The sequence below is a fragment of the Aegilops tauschii genome, chromosome 7, assembly GCF_002575655.3.
Source record: "Aegilops tauschii subsp. strangulata cultivar AL8/78 chromosome 7, Aet v6.0, whole genome shotgun sequence".
NCBI classification, from domain to species: Eukaryota; Viridiplantae; Streptophyta; class Magnoliopsida; order Poales; family Poaceae; genus Aegilops; species Aegilops tauschii.
The window spans coordinates 27,017,681-27,040,129 of NC_053041.3; the positions used below are offsets into that span (position 1 = coordinate 27,017,681).

The 22,449-nt window shown below is 43.3% G+C and overlaps 3 protein-coding genes across 3 annotated transcripts; all 3 read left to right on the forward strand.

The window, feature by feature from the left end:
- The first annotated feature begins 4,765 nt into the window (after nt 1-4,765).
- LOC109768618 (uncharacterized) lies at nt 4,766-6,586 on the forward strand. The gene has a single exon (XM_020327368.3). The coding sequence runs from the start codon at nt 4,872-4,874 to the stop codon at nt 5,508-5,510; it is 639 nt and encodes a 212-aa protein (XP_020182957.1). The 5' UTR covers nt 4,766-4,871; the 3' UTR covers nt 5,511-6,586.
- A 5,533-nt stretch (nt 6,587-12,119) lies between these two features.
- LOC109768614 (aspartyl protease family protein At5g10770) lies at nt 12,120-14,407 on the forward strand. The gene is made up of 3 exons (XM_020327364.4): nt 12,120-12,389; nt 12,600-12,886; nt 13,144-14,407. Exons 1-3 carry the CDS (start codon nt 12,206-12,208, stop codon nt 14,173-14,175), a joined length of 1,503 nt encoding a protein of 500 aa, XP_020182953.1. The 5' UTR covers nt 12,120-12,205; the 3' UTR covers nt 14,176-14,407.
- Nucleotides 14,408-19,168: 4,761 nt separating this feature from the next.
- Nucleotides 19,169-21,647, forward strand: LOC109768617 (uncharacterized). The gene has a single exon (XM_020327366.4). It carries the CDS (start codon nt 19,183-19,185, stop codon nt 20,842-20,844), a length of 1,662 nt encoding a protein of 553 aa, XP_020182955.1. The 5' UTR covers nt 19,169-19,182; the 3' UTR covers nt 20,845-21,647.
- Nucleotides 21,648-22,449: the final 802 nt, after the last annotated feature.

Here is a 22,449-nt window from a genome sequence, read left to right on the forward strand (position 1 = left end):
TGGGTTTTGACGGCCTTAATTGTGACTAGTGAAACATGTATTATATGCCACAAATAATATATTTTTAGATCCATCGCCGAATGAAGTTTCCAAAAATATAATTTTAGTGGCATATTACACATGTTGCTAGTCAATATATTTTTGTAGCATATTATGTATGTTTCGGTAGTCAAACTAAAGACCTAAAATCACATGCCAGACTAATATCCCCCCCCCCCCCCGGGTGAGCTAATATATTGTTGGGATTATTGAGAAAAAAGAACGGACCCGAGCTAGCTAGAGCGCATGGGTATCCCAAAAAATTGGGAACCATCCAAACAAGAACATATTCTTGGTCATGGTTAAAAGTGGAATGGTTAGTTTTATTCACCATCCAAACACACCCCAGTTTGTTAGCCGCGCGTAATTCTGACCAAACCATGGTTGAGTTTGGAACTAACGTAACCTTATACACAAGCCATCTGTTTTCGTAAACCCGTCATAAACTGCGGTGGGAATTTAATTTGTTACAGTAGGTTTGAAAATTCTTACATATAGATGTGAGCTTGGTTTTGGTGGTAAATGATATGTAATACTCCCTCCTTTCCGGCTTATAGGGCTTATCTCAAAATTTTAGTTTTCCCATTTTATAAGTCTCAATTTGGTTGTTCCCCATCACATGTTCAGATTTCAAGGTGCAATAAATCATTGCATGCAAGTATTAAGAGAAAATTGACCAATGCATGTACTTTATGCATGCATGCATTGCAATTAATGCATTGGTAAACACAATTTTTGAGGAAAACAAGCACATTAATTGAGTGGTTTTGCAAACTACAAAAATTGTTCCACCACTCACCATCTACCTTGGTTGGTGAGATTTTTTAATTGAGCCCTATAAATCGGAAAGGAGGTAGTATCTGTAATGCCCTGGAGTGATTTTGTTATTATTTACTGGATTCAATGGTTGATTGGGATTGTTATTTGCACAGATCTTCATTTGACTATCATCACGAATTAACTTTTGAAAAAAAGAACTTGGACCAAGGAATAGCTATTTCTAAATGGACAAAATTAGTCTGGCCAAAGGTGATTGATCGATGTAGGAGCAAGGTTCTTTCTCGTTTCGGATGAAAACTCCAGTAATTGACCGGTTATCAGTTTTTCTGCTTGTCACCGTAATGGGCATACAGCCCGTAATTTCTGTTAGAATTTGGATTTGAAAGCTTCAGTAGGGACTAATAATGTAGCCCACGACCATGTTGAAGGAAAAGAAGAGCACTAACCAGTAACCACTATGCCACGGACGTCATTGCGCCAGAATCATGTAGCTCCTGCGTCCCATAATAAGTGTCGCTCAAATGAATATATCTAAGTGTCGCTCAACCAGATGTATCCAGCACTGAAATATGTTTAGATACATCTGTTTGAGCAACAGTTAATATGAGACGGAGGTAGTAGAATTTCTATTAATATTTATAATAAAACATGAAATGAAAATGCATTCAAATAGTTTTGGGCGAAAGAAATATTTCCGATATTTTCCAGAAACTAGTTCTTCCAGGCCCCTCCTAAAAAACTGGTATCCAGAAAAGAAACTGTGTAGGAGTACAGAAATAATGCAGTCCGGTATATGCATATACATACACGGTAGTAGTAAAAGCTAAGCAGACGTATCATGATTTTTTTTTTGTAGCTACGTATCATGAATTGAAGATACGTGGGTGTCACGTCAAGCATCACATATTACAGGAAAGCTAAGATTCTTGGCGCCAAAGTAGTCGATGGGGGCGCACAGCACCCTGACGTCGTACGGCCGCGTGTAAGCCGGCCCGACTATGAACCTCACCACGGCCAGCACCAGCACGCTGATCTCCGGCTTGCCACCGCCTTCCCCGGCTGTCCGGAAGGGATCCAAGGCAAAGCTGGCCGACACGCTCATGTTCGTCGTGGTTCCCGGTCGCTGGGGCGCCGGCGGCGCAACGTCCGCAGGCACCTTGTAGACCGTCCCCTTGGCCGTGTACTGAAGGTAGACGATGAAGCTGTGGTACTCCACCCAGGCGCGGTGGCTCGTGTCGTTGGCGGAGAGGGTGAGGTGCAGCTCCCACTTGTTGGACCTGGTGGCGTTGGTGACCGTGAAGACGACCTCTGCCGGGGTGAGGACCGCCGAGACGGCGATGACGACGACGCCGGTGACAAGCACCCCGAGGAGAGCCGCCAGGATGTAGCGCTTGGTGCTCCATCCCCTCGGACGAGGCGCTTTCGCCATTGCTAGCTAACTACCTCGGCCGTGCTATACTTGCAATGGCTATATATTACGTGTGAGCCTATGACCTGACCTGATTGGCCACTCCCTAGTCCCACCCATAGCATATATGGACCGATACGTCAGATTGATCGGGGCACATGACTCGTAAAAGGGTAAAGCCACGTATAGAGTATATTTCTCTTTTCTTTTAAGTACAGTGCTCCTTCTGTTTACATTCACTAAGAGGGGCGCCGGAGCTAGAAGAAGTGGAGGGAAGGTGGCCACCCACAAGATCAACTCGGTGATGCAGCAAGCCTGCTGTATCAAAAGGAAGGCAAAGCCTCAAGAGGGCGGTGGACTGGGTGCGGGGGCTGGGCGGGGGCAGGGACAAGATGCAGGGGCCAGGTGGGGACGGGGACACGGGGCACCGCCACTGTCGTGCATGCACACGCCGCCCTGGCCAGATCAATATTAGCCGCCCTACTTCTACACCACCAAACATGGGGCCAACAGTCCCCGGCTTCTGCCGCCGGGTACGTGTGCCATATTGCGTCGATGTGAACCCGGTGCTGCTTCATTTCGCCGACTCGGCATCGCCACAGCTTTTCCGATCGTGAATGCCAGGTGTGGATCAACTTGGTGCATGCTCTCTATTTGTCGGTATGTCTCAACCGAGCGAGACTATGGATGATGACATGGACAGGGAGTTGATGAAGATGATCCATGACGGAGGCGCGGGTCTATGTGAAGAGGGTGGCGGAGGTGGCTTCAAGGATGGACAAGTGGATGACTCGAACCCATAGGTGTATGCTCTGTGGCCGGGTACGTACACCAGGCAGCCAGGAGTGTACACCCAGCAACCGAGTGCAGACACCCAGTAGCTTGACTCGTACAACGGGTAGCCACAGACGGACGTGTACGACGAGACGAGCCTTGATCCAGAGGATTGGCCAGCCGATTCAAAGAAAAGGGGTAGAGGAGAAAGTTTCAACACAAGGGAAGGTAAATTGTTGTGCGATGTGTGGTTACCCACTAGCATCGATTCGATCCATGGAACAAAGCAAAGGAGCTTAATCTTTGGTCCAACATACGTTCTTGGTTCCGTGAGCGCAAGAATTTTCAGCCCTACCTCAACGAAGTTATCTACGATCATGAGACAAAGTAACTTAGCCATCGATCGTACACCATCCAAGACTTCATGAGTAAGTATTGCCATTTGAAACAACTAATCGATCGGTGGCCAAGTGGTGTGCAAATCACCGAGTAGGTAAGTTGTTCTATGTGTCGGTCATTAGACCGGATATGCTCTATGTCATTTGGCCAGATATGTAACTTGTTGGCCGGATATGCATCTTGTTGAGAATGTTTTCTTATAGCCCTCCCGTGCGTGCACCTCTATTTGAAGGTGGAGAAGATGAGTTTCGTCCTCATGCATTATTGGTTGAAGTTGAATGTGCAACCCAAGTGACAACGTCATTGCCAGTTCTGTCAAGACTGCCAACATCAGTAATGAGGAAGGCTGGTGATCCAGCCGACCCAACAAAGAGCCGCCCAAGAAGGTTAGGAGGGGGTTCTGGGGAAAGAAGTGGGAGAAGGAGAAGTTGAAGCGAGAAGGGGTGACATCCAACATGACAAGCGCTCTGACATGAAAGAGGAAATGTTGGCAGAGAGGCTTAACATCTTGATGGTGACGACTGACAAGAAGATTAACTTCGAAGAGAAGAAGACTAAGCTCAAAGAGAGGAGGGTTGAGCTTGCCGCCACTTCCAAGTATAGCAAAATGTTGACCATGAGGAGGGATAAGTTGGATTCCAATGCTGCAATAATCGTGTGTGCCGTCCGTCATAAGATGATGAAGCGCTTAGCGGTTGAGATGGAGGCGACTGAGAAGGAGGCGGCTGTTAAGGAGTCAGCTGGTGAGGAGGAGCCAGAGACAGATTGAGTGAGGAGGCTCGGGCAGTCGGTCTGGCAGGGCAAAAATGAAAAATACCTTCTTTGTATGGACATCATGGCAAAGAAGGAGAAGGCATGTAAAAACTATGAAAATTCGTCTTTTTGTGATGTGATCGAGTGTTATGAACAGTGTACTTTAATTTACGCACATTGCTATTCATTGGAAATAAAAATTAGGCTTATATAGGCGGACTTTAAGACTTAAGAAATGTGATTGAATGGCCACTTTCCGTATCTGTGTCCACAAGCTAGTTCGAACCAATCCGCGGCTAAATAGTGTTGTTGATGCCCTAAAGTGACCGGGCATACAACAGCTATGTGTTTAAATAACGAGCAGACATATAAATTTTGAGAGAAAAAGTAAGCCCATCCAAATAGGGGTAGTTTAGTGCGATCGATGAATGCTACTTGAGTGCGCCTTGACACTACTCATCTTTTCCTCTTTTCTCGACATAGCTTCCTTGTTTAAACTAAGATAGCTTCCACCGGAGTGCTAAGAACAATTTTCACTTTAACCTGTGCATATGCAGGCACGTGGTATCGTGTTAATGGATATGCATATAACTATCCATGGATTAGGCAGCTCCCTAGACCGACCGACCGATATCTACACTGCAGCAGTACTGGAGTAGTAGGTAGGCAGGCAGGTGCTAAACGCAGAAGACATCAAGAGTGTTATCTTGCCAGCTCTATGGGCAAGGATGACGACGACGGCGAGCCCACAAGAGTCCGATGGTTGATGGATGCGGCGCGGTACGCCGTGGCGGCCCTGGTGACTGCAGTCACCGTGGCGGTCATCGCCAGGGCCGTCGTCGTGTCGCTGCGCTCCGAGAAGCTCGAGATCACGGTCGTCAATGGCACCGTGACTGCGTCCGTGAACACGGCGGCGAATCCTACCCAGGTAAGGCTGCTGATGACCATCCACAACTACAACCCCAGCGGCCGCGTCGGCATCCAGTACGTGGGCGTCAACATCACCCTCCTCTACCAAAACGACACGCCGATCACCTGGATTAGCATTGAGGACGGCCCTGTCAACGGCATCCATGTGGAGCCCCAGTTCATACGGGAGTCCGTCGTGGACACGAGCCTCAACGTGCCGGACGACGTGCCGGCGGCGTTTGCCGGGGCCATGACGGCGCCCAACGGGTCCCAGCTGTTCGATAACGCCAAGGTGCACCTGAAAGGCACGCTCCAGACGCAGATCTCTGGGCTCAACTACACGCACGGCGGCCAGCCCACCGAGTACCTCTGCTCTCCGGTTGCCATCGGCGTCAAGTCAGAGAAGCTGCTCGCCCATGCCGTCGACGTATCTTGCGAGGAAGTTTAGTATGTCTTTGTTTTTTCTGATCGACTTGGAGAGCGTGATTAACTGGCTGATGTATTGATAATTTGATGTTTTTGGCTAACCTGCATTGGTATTGTTAATAATTCGTGTGGGATTAGTACTTGTGTATGTGTCAAACAATAATTTTGCCGGCAGGAACCACCTAGAAAGCAGTAATTTAGTTTCTTTTTCATCAAAGGAGAGTTTGAACTCCATACCTTTGCATCGACTGGCACGCCCAATAGTACTCCCTCCGTCTAGAATACGTCTAGATATATTTATTTGACCGACAAAGTAATTCCAGACGATGATAGTAGTATATACAGAAAGCACAAGTCTGAAGTCAGAAAACATACAGAAAGGATGGACGTGATAACGTCTCTCTTTTACCTGTTGAGAGTTCATCTTGCTCCATCACCTTGAACAACACCACCATCATGATGTAAAAAAACAAAAAAACAGCACAATCGCTCCTACATATACAAAAAATAACACCACGGTCGATTCTCTAATCCCCGATGCCTCTTCTCCTCTACGGCACCTCACGCAGGCAGCAACCGTCGACCTCCTCGCTCAGGTCTAGGTAGCTTCCCCTCAATCTGATCTTCTTCTTAATCAGCTCTTAATCTGATAGTTTGACCTTTCTCACACCGCCCATGTGCTACAACTATAAATCTACGCTTATTAGGTACGGGTACAACTCCCGTGATGCACTTCCTCAGTGTTCTCTATGTAAGATTACTACAAACCATTTGGTCAGGGTAATTAGCTAGTTTCACATGGTCTTGATTTTGTGCCCCTTTTATATGTACTAGTGGTTGGGGCGTCACCCTGTGGCGTCGCTTAAGAGGAAGCTATGCGCATGTTTCCATTTAAAAAATACATAGAGTCCTCACCTCCATCTAAAAAAACATCTCAGAAAAAAAATTCTCACCTCCATCTAAAAAAGTAAAAAATAAAATAAAATTACCACCATAGCCTACCAACGAGTGCCACTTTCCATAAGCCTCCATTTATAAAATATTAGAGGTCCTCATCTCCATCTAAAAAAATACATTTAAAAAATAATCCATACCTTCATCTAAAAAAATTTCAAAAGATTTCTCACCGCGGCCAACCAGCTTGCGCCACGTGGCATAACTGGTTGGCCGCCCTTCACGCGTAGCTTAATGGGTTTAATTTTTCAATGATCTCTGATTGTAAGGATCAGATCGGGTAGGGGCCTTACACTCCCTTGGTGTCCCTGCCAATGATGCGACTGGCAGCCATCATTGTCCAGCCGAATGGAGTTTTTTTTTATCCTTTTCTTCTGTATACGAATGTTCTTTTCTTAAGGGACAACTGATTGCCAGTAGTATCTCTTTGGGAGAGGACATGTTTCTTTGTTGGTTGTACTGACGTAATTAATTATTGTTATTTTCTAAACGAAGCTAATGAACCTAGCTAGCAACCTAATCTCTGGAGTAGCTAGTTTAGGCTTTCTTTGATTATCTTAGTTGTTGCATGGAACTTGCACGTCAATTCTATATACGATACCGATGAACAAACGCTGATGCTCTATTCTTTTGATGTCCTCACGGATAGTATATGTGCAACAAAATATTTATCTATACCAATGGGCCAAGAAATCATTTACGACAATCTCTCGTCATTCTTAAGTTGTGAATTGGCCTACAAAAAAATATATGTCAAGTAAATATGCTTTCTAGATAACTGAGTATTTCATTACCAACTTTACGATTTGTATAAGCAAATTTATTCACATAAAATTTCAAAACACAGGGACATTAATTTACTTTGCTTTTTAATTACCTCTCACGGATTTGTTCTCGGAACTGCTTAAATTAAATTACACATAACGTAGTAGTTAAGCAATCAGACATAAACCGAGAGTAATTAAGCGGGAAGTGGACAATTACTTTTTCCAAAGAGGCTACCTGGAATGTGAGTAATAAAGTTATATTATTCTTCGTTGGAAGGCTCTGAGAATTTTGCTTTATCTCTCAAAGGTTAGGTCAAAATTAGTTCTTTTAAGAAATTAGACATCATCATGATAAAGCAAAAGCGAGAGTCGACATGACACATCTTTAGTAACATATTGATGTGACCTGCAGAAATGTGTTATTATTACGCATTTAGTGCACATGAGATTGATATTCCAGATCATAATTTTGACATTATATCTCCATTTCATGCCTTGATCCATAGCATTTTCTGTTCTTTTCAAACCTAACTTTAGATGCCCACCGGTCTTCTTCCTCTCAGCTCGGCGAGACGTTACACTAGTACAAAACAGGGCTTTCGTCACAGGGCAATTTTCACATTAGTCCCGGTTCAGTCACAAACCGGGACTAATGTGAGCATTGGTCCCGGTTCGTGCGGCTAAGGCATTAGTCCCGGTTCACCTGGGCCCTTTAGTCCCGGTTGGTGCCACGAACCGGGACTAAAGGGTGCGATGCTCATTAGTAACCTTTAGTCCCGGTTGGTGCCACCAACCGGTACTAATGGGCTTTGAGGCATTAGTACCGGTTCATGGCACGAACCGGTACTAAAGGGATTCTCAAACTCTACCCCCCCCCCCCCCCCCGGTGGACTGCCTTTTCAGTTTTAGAAAAACAAAAAAAATGATGAAAATGTCAAAAAATAAAATAAAATAAGTTTCCCATGTGATATGTGTCTAGTTGTTGGGAAAATTAACAAATATGAATTTCGACTTTATTTGCAAAATCTCTCTGGAATTTCTTAAAATGGGCATAACTTTTGCATACGAACTCGGATGAAAAAGTTTTTTATATGAAAAATCATCTACTCGAAAAGTTACATCCGAATTTAACAGGGGGAATCCCATTAAACATTTTCTAAATCCTCAAAAATCTAACAGAAAAAAAGATACGGGGCTTTTAAGATCTGGAGAGGCAAAAAAATTCAAAAATTTTCAAATTGTGGTCAAACTGTGGTCAAACAATGGTCAAACTAATTATTCTAGAATATTAGTGTTACTAAATAATTATTTCAGTTTTTTTGAATTTTGGTCAAATCTGGTCAAACTGTGGTCAAACAATGGTCAAACTAATTATTCCAGAAATATTAGTGTTACTAAATAATTATTGTTTTTTAAAACAATAGTTTCAAACTCAAACAGTGAAATGCGTCACTTCATGCTCAAGCTAAATTCCTGAGGGTTAATAGAATTGACATCTTACTATTGTTAGGAAAACAACAAGTCCAGACTTGGAAACGAGGGAGAATAGAACCCGGAAGTTAAGCGTGCTCAGGCTGGAGTAGTGAGAGGATGGGTGACCGTCCGGGAAGTTAGATGATTTGGAATGATGAGGGGTGATTAGAGATTAGAGGATAAATTGAGCAGTGATGAGGGGTGGTGATTAGAGATTAGAGGTTAAAATAATTCAGAAATTTGAAAATCAAAAAAAAAATTAAAAAATCGCAAAAAAAAAATTCAAAAAAAAATATCATAAAATTTTTTAGTCCCGGTTCAAAAACCGGGGCTAAAGGCTCTTACCAACCGGGACAAAAGCCCCCTTTTCTACTAGTGTTATGCCACCACAACCATGCCAATCATCCTCTCCTAGCTTTGGTGGTTCTTCTTTTCAGGTCTACTTCGATCGCGTCACCCTAATCAAAGGACAAACTCATGTTCCGTGTGCATTACCACGCCCTTCGAACATAACACTCTACCCAACTATTTATTGTGGGACCAGCTTCGCACCAGCTACAGTAGGATTTCTTTTATTATCCTAGTCTTTGCATGGAACATGCGTGTGAATTCTATATACAGGTGTCGATGAACAAATACTGATGCTCAATTCTTTTGATGTCCTCACGGATAGTATATGTGCAACAAAATATTTATATAATATTGCCTAGTTTTTGAGGGATCTAAATCAATAATGGGCCAAGAAATTATTTACAAGAATCGCTCATCATTATCAGGTTGTGAATTGGCCTACAAAACTTAACTTTTTTAAGTAAATATGCTTTCTAGGTAACTGAGTATTTGATTACCTACTTTACGATTTGTATAGTCAAATGTATTTACATATGTGTTCTAAAAAAGTATTCACATACAATTTCTAATTTTCTATACACAGGGACGTTAATTAACTTTGGCTTATTAATTTGTTGGGACGTTTGCTCTTGATGAAGACAGGTATAACCAATTACAGAGCAAATTATTAGGTATTTGGTCCATATTATATTGTACTGACCATCCTGCACACAAGGATGCAACCTCTTCTGAACAGCCTCTAATGGTGTGTCGCCTACCAACTTAAATAGGCAGGTTGAGAGTTATGCCGATGTGCATGGACAATGTCCAGAGCAGGGTGACTAATGCTTCCTCATGCCGTTTCACTTGGAGGTCACTGCTTGACTGCGCCATGTGCATAATAAGCTCTACCTAAAGGTCAGCAAGTAGTTCCCAAATGGAGGCAACTGCCAGAGTATCGGCGAATCATATCAGCACATGCAAGTCACATTTTTATTTCTTTTTCAAAAGGAATATTGGCAACTTGGGCACAATATGCATCTACCATATTATGAAATGTAATGTCTACGTCTGATCCACCCATCCGAGAAAAAAAATCTTGTTATGAATGGCACGTGGCAAATTAAAACTGTCACCTTGTTCTTTTGGTAAGGTAATTATAGGTTGTGTCGATATATGTTGTCTTATGTTTGGGACTTACTTTCACCTTTCTCTCATCAAAACACAACCTCTCTCACCTCTTGAACTCCAGGGCCTTGCACGTCTAAGTAATGTGCTCCCTATCACAGTAATAAACAAGTAACCAAGCCCTAGTACAGAAGATCATGCAAAGGCTGAAAGATATGCATGCATGATTGAACATGATTGACTTAGCTTCTTGCAATTGGCCTTGCACGATTCTCTGCTACGTGCGGAAGTCCACAAATCAATATTAAAACCATGCATGGAAAAGAAAAGGTAGGTTATAAATCATGGGTTTTTTTAATCCTTTCCTTATATATACGGATGTTCTTTTCTTAAGGGCCAACGGATTGCCAGTAATATCTCTCTGGAGGGAACATGTTTCTTTCTTCGTGGTACTAATGTAATTAATTATTTTTATTTCCTAAATGAAGCCAATGAACCTAGCAAGCTACTCTCTCTCTCTCTCTCTCTCTCTCTCTCTCTCTCTCTCTCTCTGGAGAGCATAGGTACTTTAGGCTTTCTTTTATTATCCTAGTCTTTGCATGGAACTTGCGTGTCAATTCTATATACAGGTGTTGATGAACAAACATTGATGCTCCATTCTTTTGATGTCCTCACGGATAGTATCTGTGCAACAAAATATTTATATAATATTGCCTAGTGTTTGAGGGATCTAAACCAATGGGCCAAGAAATCATTTACGAGAACCGCTCATCATTATCAAGTTGTGAATTGGCCTACAAAAAAAATTAACTTTGTCGAGTAAATATGCTTAGATAAGCGAGTATTTGATTACCTACTTTACGATTTGTGTAGTCAAATGTATTTACATATGTGTTATAAAAAAAGCATTCACATACAATTTCTATACACAGGGACGTTAATTAACTTTGGCTTATTAATTTGTTCTTGCACCTGCTTAAATTAAAGTACACATAACATCATAGTTAAGTAACCACGCATAACCTGATAATAAGCAGGAAGTGGTCTATTGCTTTTTCTAAGAAGGCTGCCTAGAATGTCATCATTAAAGAATATATTCTTTGTTGGAAGGCTCTGAGAATTCTGCTTTATCTCTCAAAGGTTAGGCCAAGATTAGTTTTTAAGAGAAAAAGGTGATAAAGCGAAAACCACATATCTTTAGTAACATATTGATGTGACCTGCACAAATGCGTTATTATTATGCATTTAGCTAGTGCATATAACATTGAAATTTTAAAAATTAATTTTGATCATTACATCTCCATTTCATGCCTTCATCCTTAGCATTTTCTGTTCTTTTGAAACCTAACTTTAGATGCCCACCACTCGTCTTCCTCTCAACTCGGCGAGCCACGTTGTCACCACAACCATGCCAATCCTCCTCCCCTAGCTTTGATGGTTCTTGATTTCAGGTCTACTTCCATCGCGCCGTCCTAACCAATGGATAAACTCACGCGCATCATCGACGTGCCCTTTAAACATAACACTCCATTCTAATATTTATTGTGTCGGCTCAAATCTCATGGTTGCAAGTTGTATGGACATATCCAATTCACCGAATGGGTCAAGCCGATAAAGGAAGGTCGTGAAAGTAACAACATACAAATGATTTTTTAGCCTCTCAGACATTGAACCTCATGGTTAATACAATGTCGAGGTCCATGCACCGCCTGGTGAGCTTGGTGGACTCATATGTGCGCATATTATACACTACAAGGACAATGATGGAGAACGTGTGTCGCGGGGAAGCATCGGCCAAGCATGAAAGCACCCACAAACTTAATTACAATAATGAAAACAAAAGGAGAAGATCAAATCCTGTAAAGCAAAGGCGTCTATGTTCGTGCAAGCAATTCAGGGGCCGTGGGAATCAATTTCGGGTATGGCTGCTTTCCATCATACGTCCGCCCATCCATGCATGCATTCTTTTCCCTATAAATAGAGCTGATCGACCTGCAGAAATCATCAATCATCCCATCAACTCATCAAGGCATTGCCTAAACATTAAGGCATTTAGTTCGTGAACATGAAGGTTTCCACTCTGCAGCCGCTACTTCTTCTGATCATCTTGTCTAGTTCTTGTTGCCTGAGTGCAAATGCAGGTGCTCATGCGGCTCAGGGAAATCACCATGAAATCAATCAGTTCATGGTCGTGGCAACAAGCTCCCTGAAGCACATCCCAGACGATGCAGTCTGCTCTGGACACAAGGGTAAGTTTGTGGAGTACTCCCTCCGTAAACTAATATAAGAGCGTTTAGATCACTACTTTAGTAATCTAAACACTCTTATATTAGCTTACAGGGGGAGTAGTATATATTTCTTCAAAAAGGGTAAACCCTGGCCGCTATATCAGGTGATGCACGAGCGGTTGTATAAATATAATACTAACTTCAGCTAACATGTGCTTGGACGGTGAACAGTAATGCCGTCCCGCAACAGCACCGCCTGGGTGCCGATGAACCGCCCGCACGGCCCATGCTCGTCGTCATCATCAAGGGCAACGACGGTGGATAAGGGTGTTGATGTCGATGACATGCTCCTGTGGGACCAGCTTCGCACCAGCAACATCCGGACGCAGCTCTCCGCCGATGTTGGCAGTGCCGGTGCGGGTGTACCCATAATTGCCAGAACTACCAAGGTGTCTAACCAGGATTACATGCCGGCATCACAGGCGGCAGTGGGGCAAAACTCAGGGACGTCAAAATCGGTGAGAACCGGCCGGATAACATATTACGCTAATCCTTGGTATTTTGAAGTACTGGTGAACGTACTTGGGGTGTGTATCAATTTAAGTGAGATTTTAGTACACTTTTCTTGCAAACAAAAATACACTTGCTACCTTAACAGGACCTCACGTTGACGTATCAATAGCCAATAGCAAAGTTGGGTGGCAGAGATTCCAGTGAGAATGAGAAAGCCTGTATATCTAAATGGGGTAACAACTGATCTGTACAATTTTTGTAGATCCAAAAGTCTGATCAGACGGCGACTGGCGAGCACCACGCAACGGCGAGCCAGACGGTGGTCGTCGACACGAGCAGCGACATCCCGTGGGTGCAGTGCCTCCCGTGCCCCATCCCGCAGTGCCACCTTCAGAAGGACCCATTCTATGACCCGGCCAAGTCGAGTACATTCGCTCCAATCCCCTGTGGCTCCCCAGCCTGCAAGGAGCTCGGCAGCAGCTACGGCAATGGCTGCTCAGGCAGCACGGACCAGTGCAAGTACACTGTTAACTATGGCGACGGTAGGGCAACGTCCGGGACATATGTCACTGACACGCTGACGATGTCCCCCACCATCCTAGTCAAGGACTTCCGGTTCGGATGCAGCCATGCCGTGAGGGGCTCCTTCAGCGACCAGACCGCCGGCGTTCTGGCCCTCGGCGGCGGTGGTGGGTCGCTTCTGGAGCAGACGGCGGAGGCCTACGGCAACGCCTTCTCCTACTGCATCCCGCACCCGAGCTCCTCTGGCTTTCTCTCGCTGGGCGGGCCGGCGGAGGCCTCCTCCAAGTTCGCACGCACGCCCCTGTTCAAGAACAAACATGCGCCGACGTTCTACATCGTGCACCTGGAGGCAATCACCATGGCCGGGAAGAGACTTGGTGTGCCGCCGGCTACCTTTGCCGGCGGCGCAGTGATGGACTCTGGTGCAGTAGTCACGCAGTTGCCACCGGCAGCGTACGCTGCACTGCGAGCCGCGTTCAGAAGCGCCATGGCAGCATATGGCCCACTGGCGGCACCCGTGCGCAACCTCGACACATGCTACGACTTCACTCGCTTCCCTGAGGTGAAGGTCCCCAAGGTTTCTCTCGTATTCGCTGGTGGCGCCACCTTGGAGCTCGACCCGGCATCCATAATGTTGGATGGCTGCCTGGCGTTCGCGCCCACCCCCGGTGAAGAATCCGTCGGCTTCATCGGCAACGTCCAGCAGCAGACTTACGAGGTTCTCTACGACGTCGGCGGCGGGTCCGTGGGTTTCCGCCCTGCTGCGTGCTGACGTCGCAGGTTGCAGGACAACCAATCGTGTGATATGACCCACTACTATCTATTTGGGATCTACAAGCTAGCTCATTTGAGATCGAGCTAGTTTGCTTTAAATAAATGCAAGAAGAAGATGTAATGCGTGTAATGTTTTTTCTTTTCAAATGGCCTATGATTGTAAACCTTACATGGTGCATTTACTGACTGTTAAGCCAACTTATATAATTATTTTACCGATTGATGTGCAATACTATAGTTTGTCCTTTTCATGCCATTCTTATTGTGGAACTTGTTTTGTTTTGCTGCGTACCATTTACTCCCTCCGGATCGTTATACAAGACCTATCGAATTTCGAACTAGATGATTTCGGAACGCGTTGCTTTGGCCAAGTATGTTTTTGCAGGCCTAGAATGCATTCCATCCGTCTTGCCGAAAGGGCATTCAATGCAATCTTCATTCCCTTCCTTGCGGAAACTCAAAGAGATGCATAGTTATAGAGTATTGTTACTACATCCAAATGAAAAATTGTGGTATGTTAGTAACTCACGGTCCAAAGTATTTTGGCAATAAAATAAATTAATTTCTTGATAGAAAATATCTCAAGTCAGTTTAAGATTAATATATGATGGAGTCCACCTTCACCTCTGCCTTCCGTTTTAAATACAGTAGTACTGATCGCATGCTATTCCTAACGTGTGATTCATTGTGAAAATTTTCTACCTGTCTTGGGTGGTCCGTGTGATTCGCAGCGGCAGCATTTGAAGACGTGTATACTCATATGCATGAACTCCCTCGGATCCATATTAATTGTCGCTCATTGATTTAGTTCAATTAATATGGATAGGATAGAGTATACGTTTTACGTAAAATGTATTAATATATAAATCTAAGAAAAAGAAGATCTAATTGCACCACCAAAAAGGAGCGTGGTGACTTAGAGAGTCCTATGCTGGTCCCGCCTTGAGGTTTTTTCTTCGAGTTGTTACTGGGCAGGCCGTTTCTTCTCTCTGCATTGTATCGTGCCTAGCAAACCAGGTTGCGCTCGCTCGATCGATGTACCGCTGTTCGATGGCTTTTTTTCTTTGTTGTCTGCTGGTTCGTTGGTCCGGTTTTAAGTTTTCATTCTTCTTTCCTTTGTTTTTCCGTGATTTTCTTTATGGTTTTCAATGGTTTTTTGCTTTTCTTTCCTTTCTGTGTGTTTTCTCTACAGTTTTTCATGGGTTTTTTTCTTTCTTTTTTGTGTTTTTCTTCATGGTTTATGTCGGTTTTCAACGTTTATTTATCTATTTCTTTTTAATCGGTTTCCCAGGTTTTCTTTTTTTCTTCGTTATACTACGGCTTTTGTTTCTTTATCGGTTTTCTGTTGTTTTTTGTTTTCCTTTGTTTATTTTTCTTTTCTGCACTGGTTTCTTCGGTTTTATTGTTTTATTTTTCAGTTTTCTTGTTGTGGGTTTTTCTTTTGTTTCTTTCTTATTTTTTGGGGGGTTTTTCAACACCAGTTTACATAATTTGTATACATCAGTAACATTTTATAATAACATTTAACTATTTTCAAATGCATGATTAATATTTTCTCAAATATATGTTTTCATGCCTATTTCATTTCATACACATTGTACATTTTTCATATATATCAAAAATAATTTTGTACACATAACTAACATTTTTCAAATACATGATTAACAGTTTTTAAAAAATGTTTTTGTTTTTTAAAATAGACCTTCTATATTTTGTATACACCATGAATATTTTTATACATGTTTATATTTTTAAAAATACATGGTTAACATTTTTTCGTATTTTATGTATTCACGTCCAGTTTTTTCATACATGTTATACATTTTTCATATACATTAGAAACATGTATGTACATATATTAAACATTTTTTAAAATTCATGTTTAACATTTTTTATTTTACATTTTTACGTCCACCATTTCATACAAAATCTACATTTTTACATACACCGTGTACATTTTTTGTACACAACAAGAAAAAAAAAATCATAAATGTTTAACATGTTTTAAATACATAATTGAGATTTTTTTTTCCATATTTATGTTTTGATATCTACTTTTTCATACATGTTGTACATTTTTCGGACACATCAGAAACACTTTTCTGTACACCTTTAATTTTTTTCAGATGTATGATTAAGAATTTTTGAAAAATTTATGTAAAGTAAAGTTTAACCTATATTTTGAAAATTTTAAAAATATAAAAAAGGTGAAAAAGCAAAAAAACTAAAACAAAATTGCGAGAAAGAAAGAAAGAAAAAATGAGCGCTTAACGCCTCATGGGTTGGGCCAGCCCATTGGTGCAGGCACTTCAGGCGAGCTCTCCTACTTCCTCGCTACAAGCGAGGGATAGTCGGGTCCAGATAAAGAATATGAGATTGTTCCTCCTACATCTCCAATCATAAGTCCCCATGTTGCTCATTATGTTAAACCCATAATTAGCATTACGTAAGTCTAGCATTATTCCTCTATTATATCCATAATTTCAGACAAGTAGGGTTAGGCCTATTACTCGCATGGCGGGGGCCTAAACCTGGGTAAATCGTCTTTGTTTCCATCTCATCACTTCAAGTCACATCCCGTTGTTACAAGAATCCACATACTTTATTGTACAGATATTCAGGTACCTTACAAAACACAGTCCATGTAGAGGGGGCTTTAGGCGCCTCGTGTGCGGACTAGGTGGTGGGTAGTATGTATGTCCACTAGTAGAAACGGGCCTTTAGTCCCAGTTCTAGAACCGGGACAAAACAAACGGGACTAATGCTCATTACTTTTAGTCCCGGTTGGCTTACGAACCGGGACAAAAGGAGCTCCACGTGGCCGCTGTCTGGAGCTCCACCTTTAGTCCCGGTTGGTAACACCAACCGATACTAAATAATATTTTTTGATATTTTTTGTAAATGTTTTTTGAATTTTTTTTTTCTGATTTTCAAATTTCTCAATTGTTTGACAATTTAATCTCTAATCACCCCTCATCACTGCTCAAGTGTGGAGCACTCATTCCAAATCGTCTACCTTCCTGGCAGGTGACCCATCCCCTCACTACTCCAGCCTAAGCACGCTTAACTTCCGAGTTCTATTCCCCCTAGTTTCCAAGTCCGCACTTGTTATTTTCCTGACAATAGTAAACTGTCAATCCTATTAACCCTTAGGAGTTGAACTTGAGCATGAAATCACACGTTTCACCGTTTGAGTTTGAAATTATTATTCTAAAAAACAATAATTATTTAGTAACACTAATATTTCTTGAATAAGTAGTTTGACCACAGTTTGACCAAAAATTCAAAAAAACTTAATTTTGAGGATAAATTTTTTTCCTTTCAGAATTTGAGGATTCTAAAAATTTGCAAAACGGCCTACGGCGGTCCAAATAGGAACCGATTTTCGTGCTGAACGTTTTGATATATTATACGTTTTTTACATCATATGCAAAATTTATAGACGTTTTACTTTTTCATAACATTTTTTTTGCAAAACATTTCGAAATTTATGTTTTTTAACTTTCCTAACTAGTAGATGTAGTAACATAACTACATCTTGAAGGATTTTAATTTTTGAAGTTTTCATGACTTTCTTTTCTTTTCAATACAAAAATGGTGATACGGTGGGGGGCGTAGAGTTTGAAAATCGATGAACTCCTTTAGTCCGGGATGGTGTCCATCCAATCCTACCGTCGACTACATCTGCTAGCACTATCCCAACCAGAGTCACAAGTAAGGTTAACCAAGCTAGAGTCACGTTCTATTAAAGTGGCAAAAAGAATTACTTTTTAATATAGCAAAGCTAATTCTATCAACTATTATTAAAGGCTAAACAACTATTAATACAAAACAGTAGAAAATTTTATATTAATTAATTATAAAAATTTATCTATTGTTGTCTAACAGAAGCATACTACAACATGTTAAAATCTACAGAAATAACTAACTAAAAATAATTGAAAACAACAATTAAAGGACTAAAGCAACTATATAAGCAAAACAGTAATGTTTTAATTAAAATCCTAATTTAAATTATTCTAAAAATAACCAAATAAATCTTAATGTGACAACAATCTAACATGTGACTAGGAGCAAAAGGAATTAAATTAAAAACTATTTTTAAACTCAAATTATTCACAAATCTAGAGTTTGAAGCAAATTTGAACAAATTCAAATTCGAAAACTAATGACACAAACAGAAACTAGACAAAATTGTGAATCTAATGCAAAAATAATCACTCAAATATCCTAAAAGATATAAGCAATTTAAAACAGAAACTAAAAATAAAAAACAAATGAGAAAAAAATTCAGAACTCCTTTAGTCCCGGTTGATGGCTCCAACCGGATGAGAGAAGATGCGACGAGGACAATGACAACTATGGTTTCACCTAAGTTGTAGCCTGAATCCACGCCCAAGCGAGCCCCTAGAGCCACAACTGCTACAATGAGCTACTAGGCCACGGTCATAGCAGCCTGGGCCAGATTATTGACCTGATAGACGATCAGTTTTCATCATTTTTGTTGTAGCAAGAGATGTGAAGAAAAGTAGTTTCTCCACCCCATATTCATTGTTGATGAAATGATGTATCTACATACATCTGTTTCAATGACAATTAATATGGAACGGAGAAAATAGATTCCATGTTAACCTACTTTTGATGGGTCATATTTATTTAGGACCCTGATAACGCCGAACGTTTGTTTCTTGACCATGACAAACCGAATGTTTTTCATGACATTTTTAGTAACGTGAGGATGGCAAGTTTAGTTTACACGCATGGTAAATCTGTGCTCAGTATATTTTTGCTAGAAAATTACCATGCGTGTCAACTAAATTTGCAATCCTCTGAAATTGCCGTAAAAAAGTTTGATTTGCCATGATCAAATCATGAACGTTTCAGATTTATCATTTCGGTTTATTTAGGATGGGTTTGTATTTTTTTTTAAGGGAGAAGACAGTTCTTATTCGCGCGTCCTTCTGATTTCCGTTTGTAATTTCTCTATCCCCAAACACCAAATACCATGCCGGTGCGGCGCGCTCTCGACCTCACCCGCGCCGCCATGCCGCCGCGGCGCTGCCCGGCGGCGCCGCCTCCCGCCCGCGCCTTCTCCGCGGCGGCGCCGTCCGCCAAAACCACCGTGCAGCTCGCCCACCTCGCGCACCTCCCGTCCTCCCTCCCGCCGCCGTCCCACTGCACCGTCACCCCGCCCGTCCAGCCCTGGCCGCGCCGCCTCACCCCCCGGAGCTTCTCCCGCCTCCTCCACCGCCTCCCGACCCCCCAGCTCGCCGTGCTCGCCTTCCGCCACGCGCTCTTCCGCGCCACGCCCCCCCTGCCCCCGTCCATCCCCGTCTTCGCCGCGGTGCTCTCCCGCCTCGCCGGCGCGCCCCCGGACCTCCTGCCGCCCGTCCTCTCCGCCCTCCGCGCCGCCCGCCTCCCGGCCTTCTCCGACCGCGCCTTCCTGCCCCTCCTCCGCGCGCTCCCGCCGCTGCCCTCCCTCCGCCTCTTCCTCTCCCTCCCGTCCTTCAACTCCCACCCCTCCGTGCGCTCCTTCAACGCCCTCCTCCACTCCCTCGTCGCCGCGCGCCGCCTCCGCCTCGCCGCCGCCCTCTTCCGCGCCGCGCCCACCAAGCTCTACATCACGCCCGACCTCGTCTCCTGCAACATCCTGCTCAAGGGCCTCGTTGGCGTGCGCGACCTCGATGCCGCCCTCAAGGTTCTCGACGAAATGCCCGGGTGGGGGATCGTCCCCGATGTCGTCACCTACACGACGGTTCTCTCCGCATACTGTGCCAAGGAGGATCTCAAGGGCGCCCAGAAGCTATTCGATGATATAATTGCCGGTGGGCGTGTGCCAGATGTTACGATGTACACGGTGCTCATCGATGGGTACTGCCGGACCGGGAAGATACAGGATGCAGCTAGGATTATGGATGAGATGGAGGTCGCCGGGGTGCAACCGAATGAGGTTACGTATTCAGTCGTGATTGAGGCATGCTGTAAGGAGGGGAAATCTGCCGAGGCGTGCAATCTAATGGGCGAGATGCTTGGGGCAGGGTACACGCCAGATACACCACTGGCTGCTAAGGTGGTCGATGTGCTGTGCCAGGACGGAAAGGCAGACGAAGCACACCGAATGTGGAAATGGATGGTGAAGAAGAACGTCCCACCAGATAACACAATCACGAACACATTGATCTACTGGTTATGCAAGAGTGGAATGGTTCAGGAGGCAAGGAAGCTGTTTGATGAGCTCGAGAAGGGGTACAAGCCAAGCTTACTGACTTATAACTCGCTTATTTCCGGACTATGTGAAAATGGGGAGTTACAAGAGGCTGGGCAGGTGTGGGATGACATGGTTGAACGGGGATACGAGCCAAATGCCACGACTTACGAGGCCTTTATCAAGGGATTTTGCAAAATTGGGAAGCCAAATGAAGGGGCCACAGTATTTACTGAGATGGTGACCAAAGGGTGCACCCCAAGCAAGGTTCTTTACCAAGTTTTGGTCGATAGCCTTTCTGAGCCAATACATGACGATATTGTTGACAAAATTGTTGAAACTGCTGCCTTAAGTGGTGGGGATTTCTTGGATGGCGATTCTTGGGAGATCTTTATCAGGAGAGTGTTAGATACTAAGAGTGATACTTGGAACAAGCATCTCAATTCAGTGCTAGATACATAGCCATGAGGTGTGGTGTGCAGACTCCAGTTCAAAGCCCAAAACTGATCATTTTATTCTGAATAAATTTCTCAAGGAAGTTGATGCCTTGATGGCACTAGTCTTCCTCTGTAATTTCTCTGAAACATTCTTCCACTGAAACTAACACCGTCAATAGCACATTGATCTATTGATTGTGTAAGAATGGAATGGCTGTGGCGGTGATGAGGCTGGTTGATGAGCTCATGGAGGGCTCCACACCAAGCTTGGGACTTACAACCCACTTAGTTTCAGATTATGTGAAAACAGTGAGTTACAGGAGGCTTGGGTCATGTGAAAACTGTTCAGATTACCGTCGCAAGAACAAGGTTAGAGAATATTTGAGGAACTGGAGCTGCTAATTGTTAGCAACAAAACTTTCTGGATGAATAGTGTAGAGTCTAATAGTGTTCTTGGTTGCTGAACTGAAACACCATTGTTACTCTGTATTCAGTTCTCATTTGCCTTGTCATTGCCTCTGCAACTCAGATCTTCCTGGGACATTGTATTTCTGCGGTGTAGAAGAGGATGTGGTTCATGGCTTGCCCTATATTGAAGTACTTTGTGAGAGAACTCCAATGCTCCAAGTCAACTTGTAACTCTGTATGTGCTCGTCCCCATGGTCACTGGTGGAGACTGCTGGGCTGTGATCAGGGAAGGGAAAAACAATGGAGAGGAAGATGGCGATGTTTCTGACGACCATTTAGAGTTATCTCTGACGGTATTGTCGTTGATGTTGATACGAGTGTATTCCTCTTTGTTTTGTGAAATATAGTATGTGATAAAAAGGACCCTGGTGATCAGAAGCACGTATACAATTCTGCTCCCTGTGAGCAGCTCAGCTCTTGCTCCAACCTGATGAATTGCTCTTCTAAACTCAATGTCATAGAAGCTTCCCGCAGATTCATCTCAACTACAGGAGGAACTGGTAAAACATCTTTGTTCCCTATTTGTACCCTGATCAAAATAATCTACAATTTTTTAGACTGAACTGTCAACAGGTAGAGTTCTGCTCACTAAACTACCTGCATTCACGGCAGTAGGACAATTTAATTTCTGTTATCCAAAAGGATGCCCTTAACTTGGAACCAGGCCACATCCAAATCCCTAGTAGAATCATAAGAAGTAAACCTTATGTTGAGGGACTAAAAAGTACTCCCTCCGATCCATAGTAATGTCATGGTTAAAGAGTAGGACGTTTCGTTCAAATTAAGTCAATTTTGATATGTCGTTTATTCATTTATCAAGCTTCCTGAGAACTAGTGTAATTTTTTGTTGGTAAGTAAGTACAGATGTGATTCTGCTTCACATCCTGGGTACAAGTCCGTCAGGACTGTCCCAACTGAATTATTTTTAACTGAACTTTGTCGGCAGAGCGAGTCATGTCCATCACCTCTTTCCTCTGGCTCCGAAAGTCTGATGCCTGCTCAAGGGTACATGGACTGTCCAGCAGAGGCTCCATAGCGGCAGTTCATGTCCGACAGGAATCGCTCAAAAGCCGACCATGACGAGCCACCGTTGCTCCAGGCCATGGCGGCGCCTTTCTGGTGAACAGACACTCACTCCTGGAGTTCCCTGCCTGTGTCGGAC

What these genes read in the sequence shown, in the direction of transcription:
- LOC109768617 (XM_020327366.4), top strand. Translation starts at nt 19,183, where the DNA reads ATGCCGGTGCGGCGCGCTCTCGACCTCACCCGCGCCGCCATGCCGCCG.
- LOC109768618 (XM_020327368.3), top strand. Translation starts at nt 4,872, where the DNA reads ATGGGCAAGGATGACGACGACGGCGAGCCCACAAGAGTCCGATGGTTG.
- LOC109768614 (XM_020327364.4), top strand. Translation starts at nt 12,206, where the DNA reads ATGAAGGTTTCCACTCTGCAGCCGCTACTTCTTCTGATCATCTTGTCT. An exon ending in AGTCTGCTCTGGACACAAGG is followed by an intron (nt 12,390 to 12,599) that starts GTAAGTTTGTGG and finishes GACGGTGAACAG; the next exon opens with TAATGCCGTCCCGCAACAGC. An exon ending in ACTCAGGGACGTCAAAATCG is followed by an intron (nt 12,887 to 13,143) that starts GTGAGAACCGGC and finishes CAATTTTTGTAG; the next exon opens with ATCCAAAAGTCTGATCAGAC.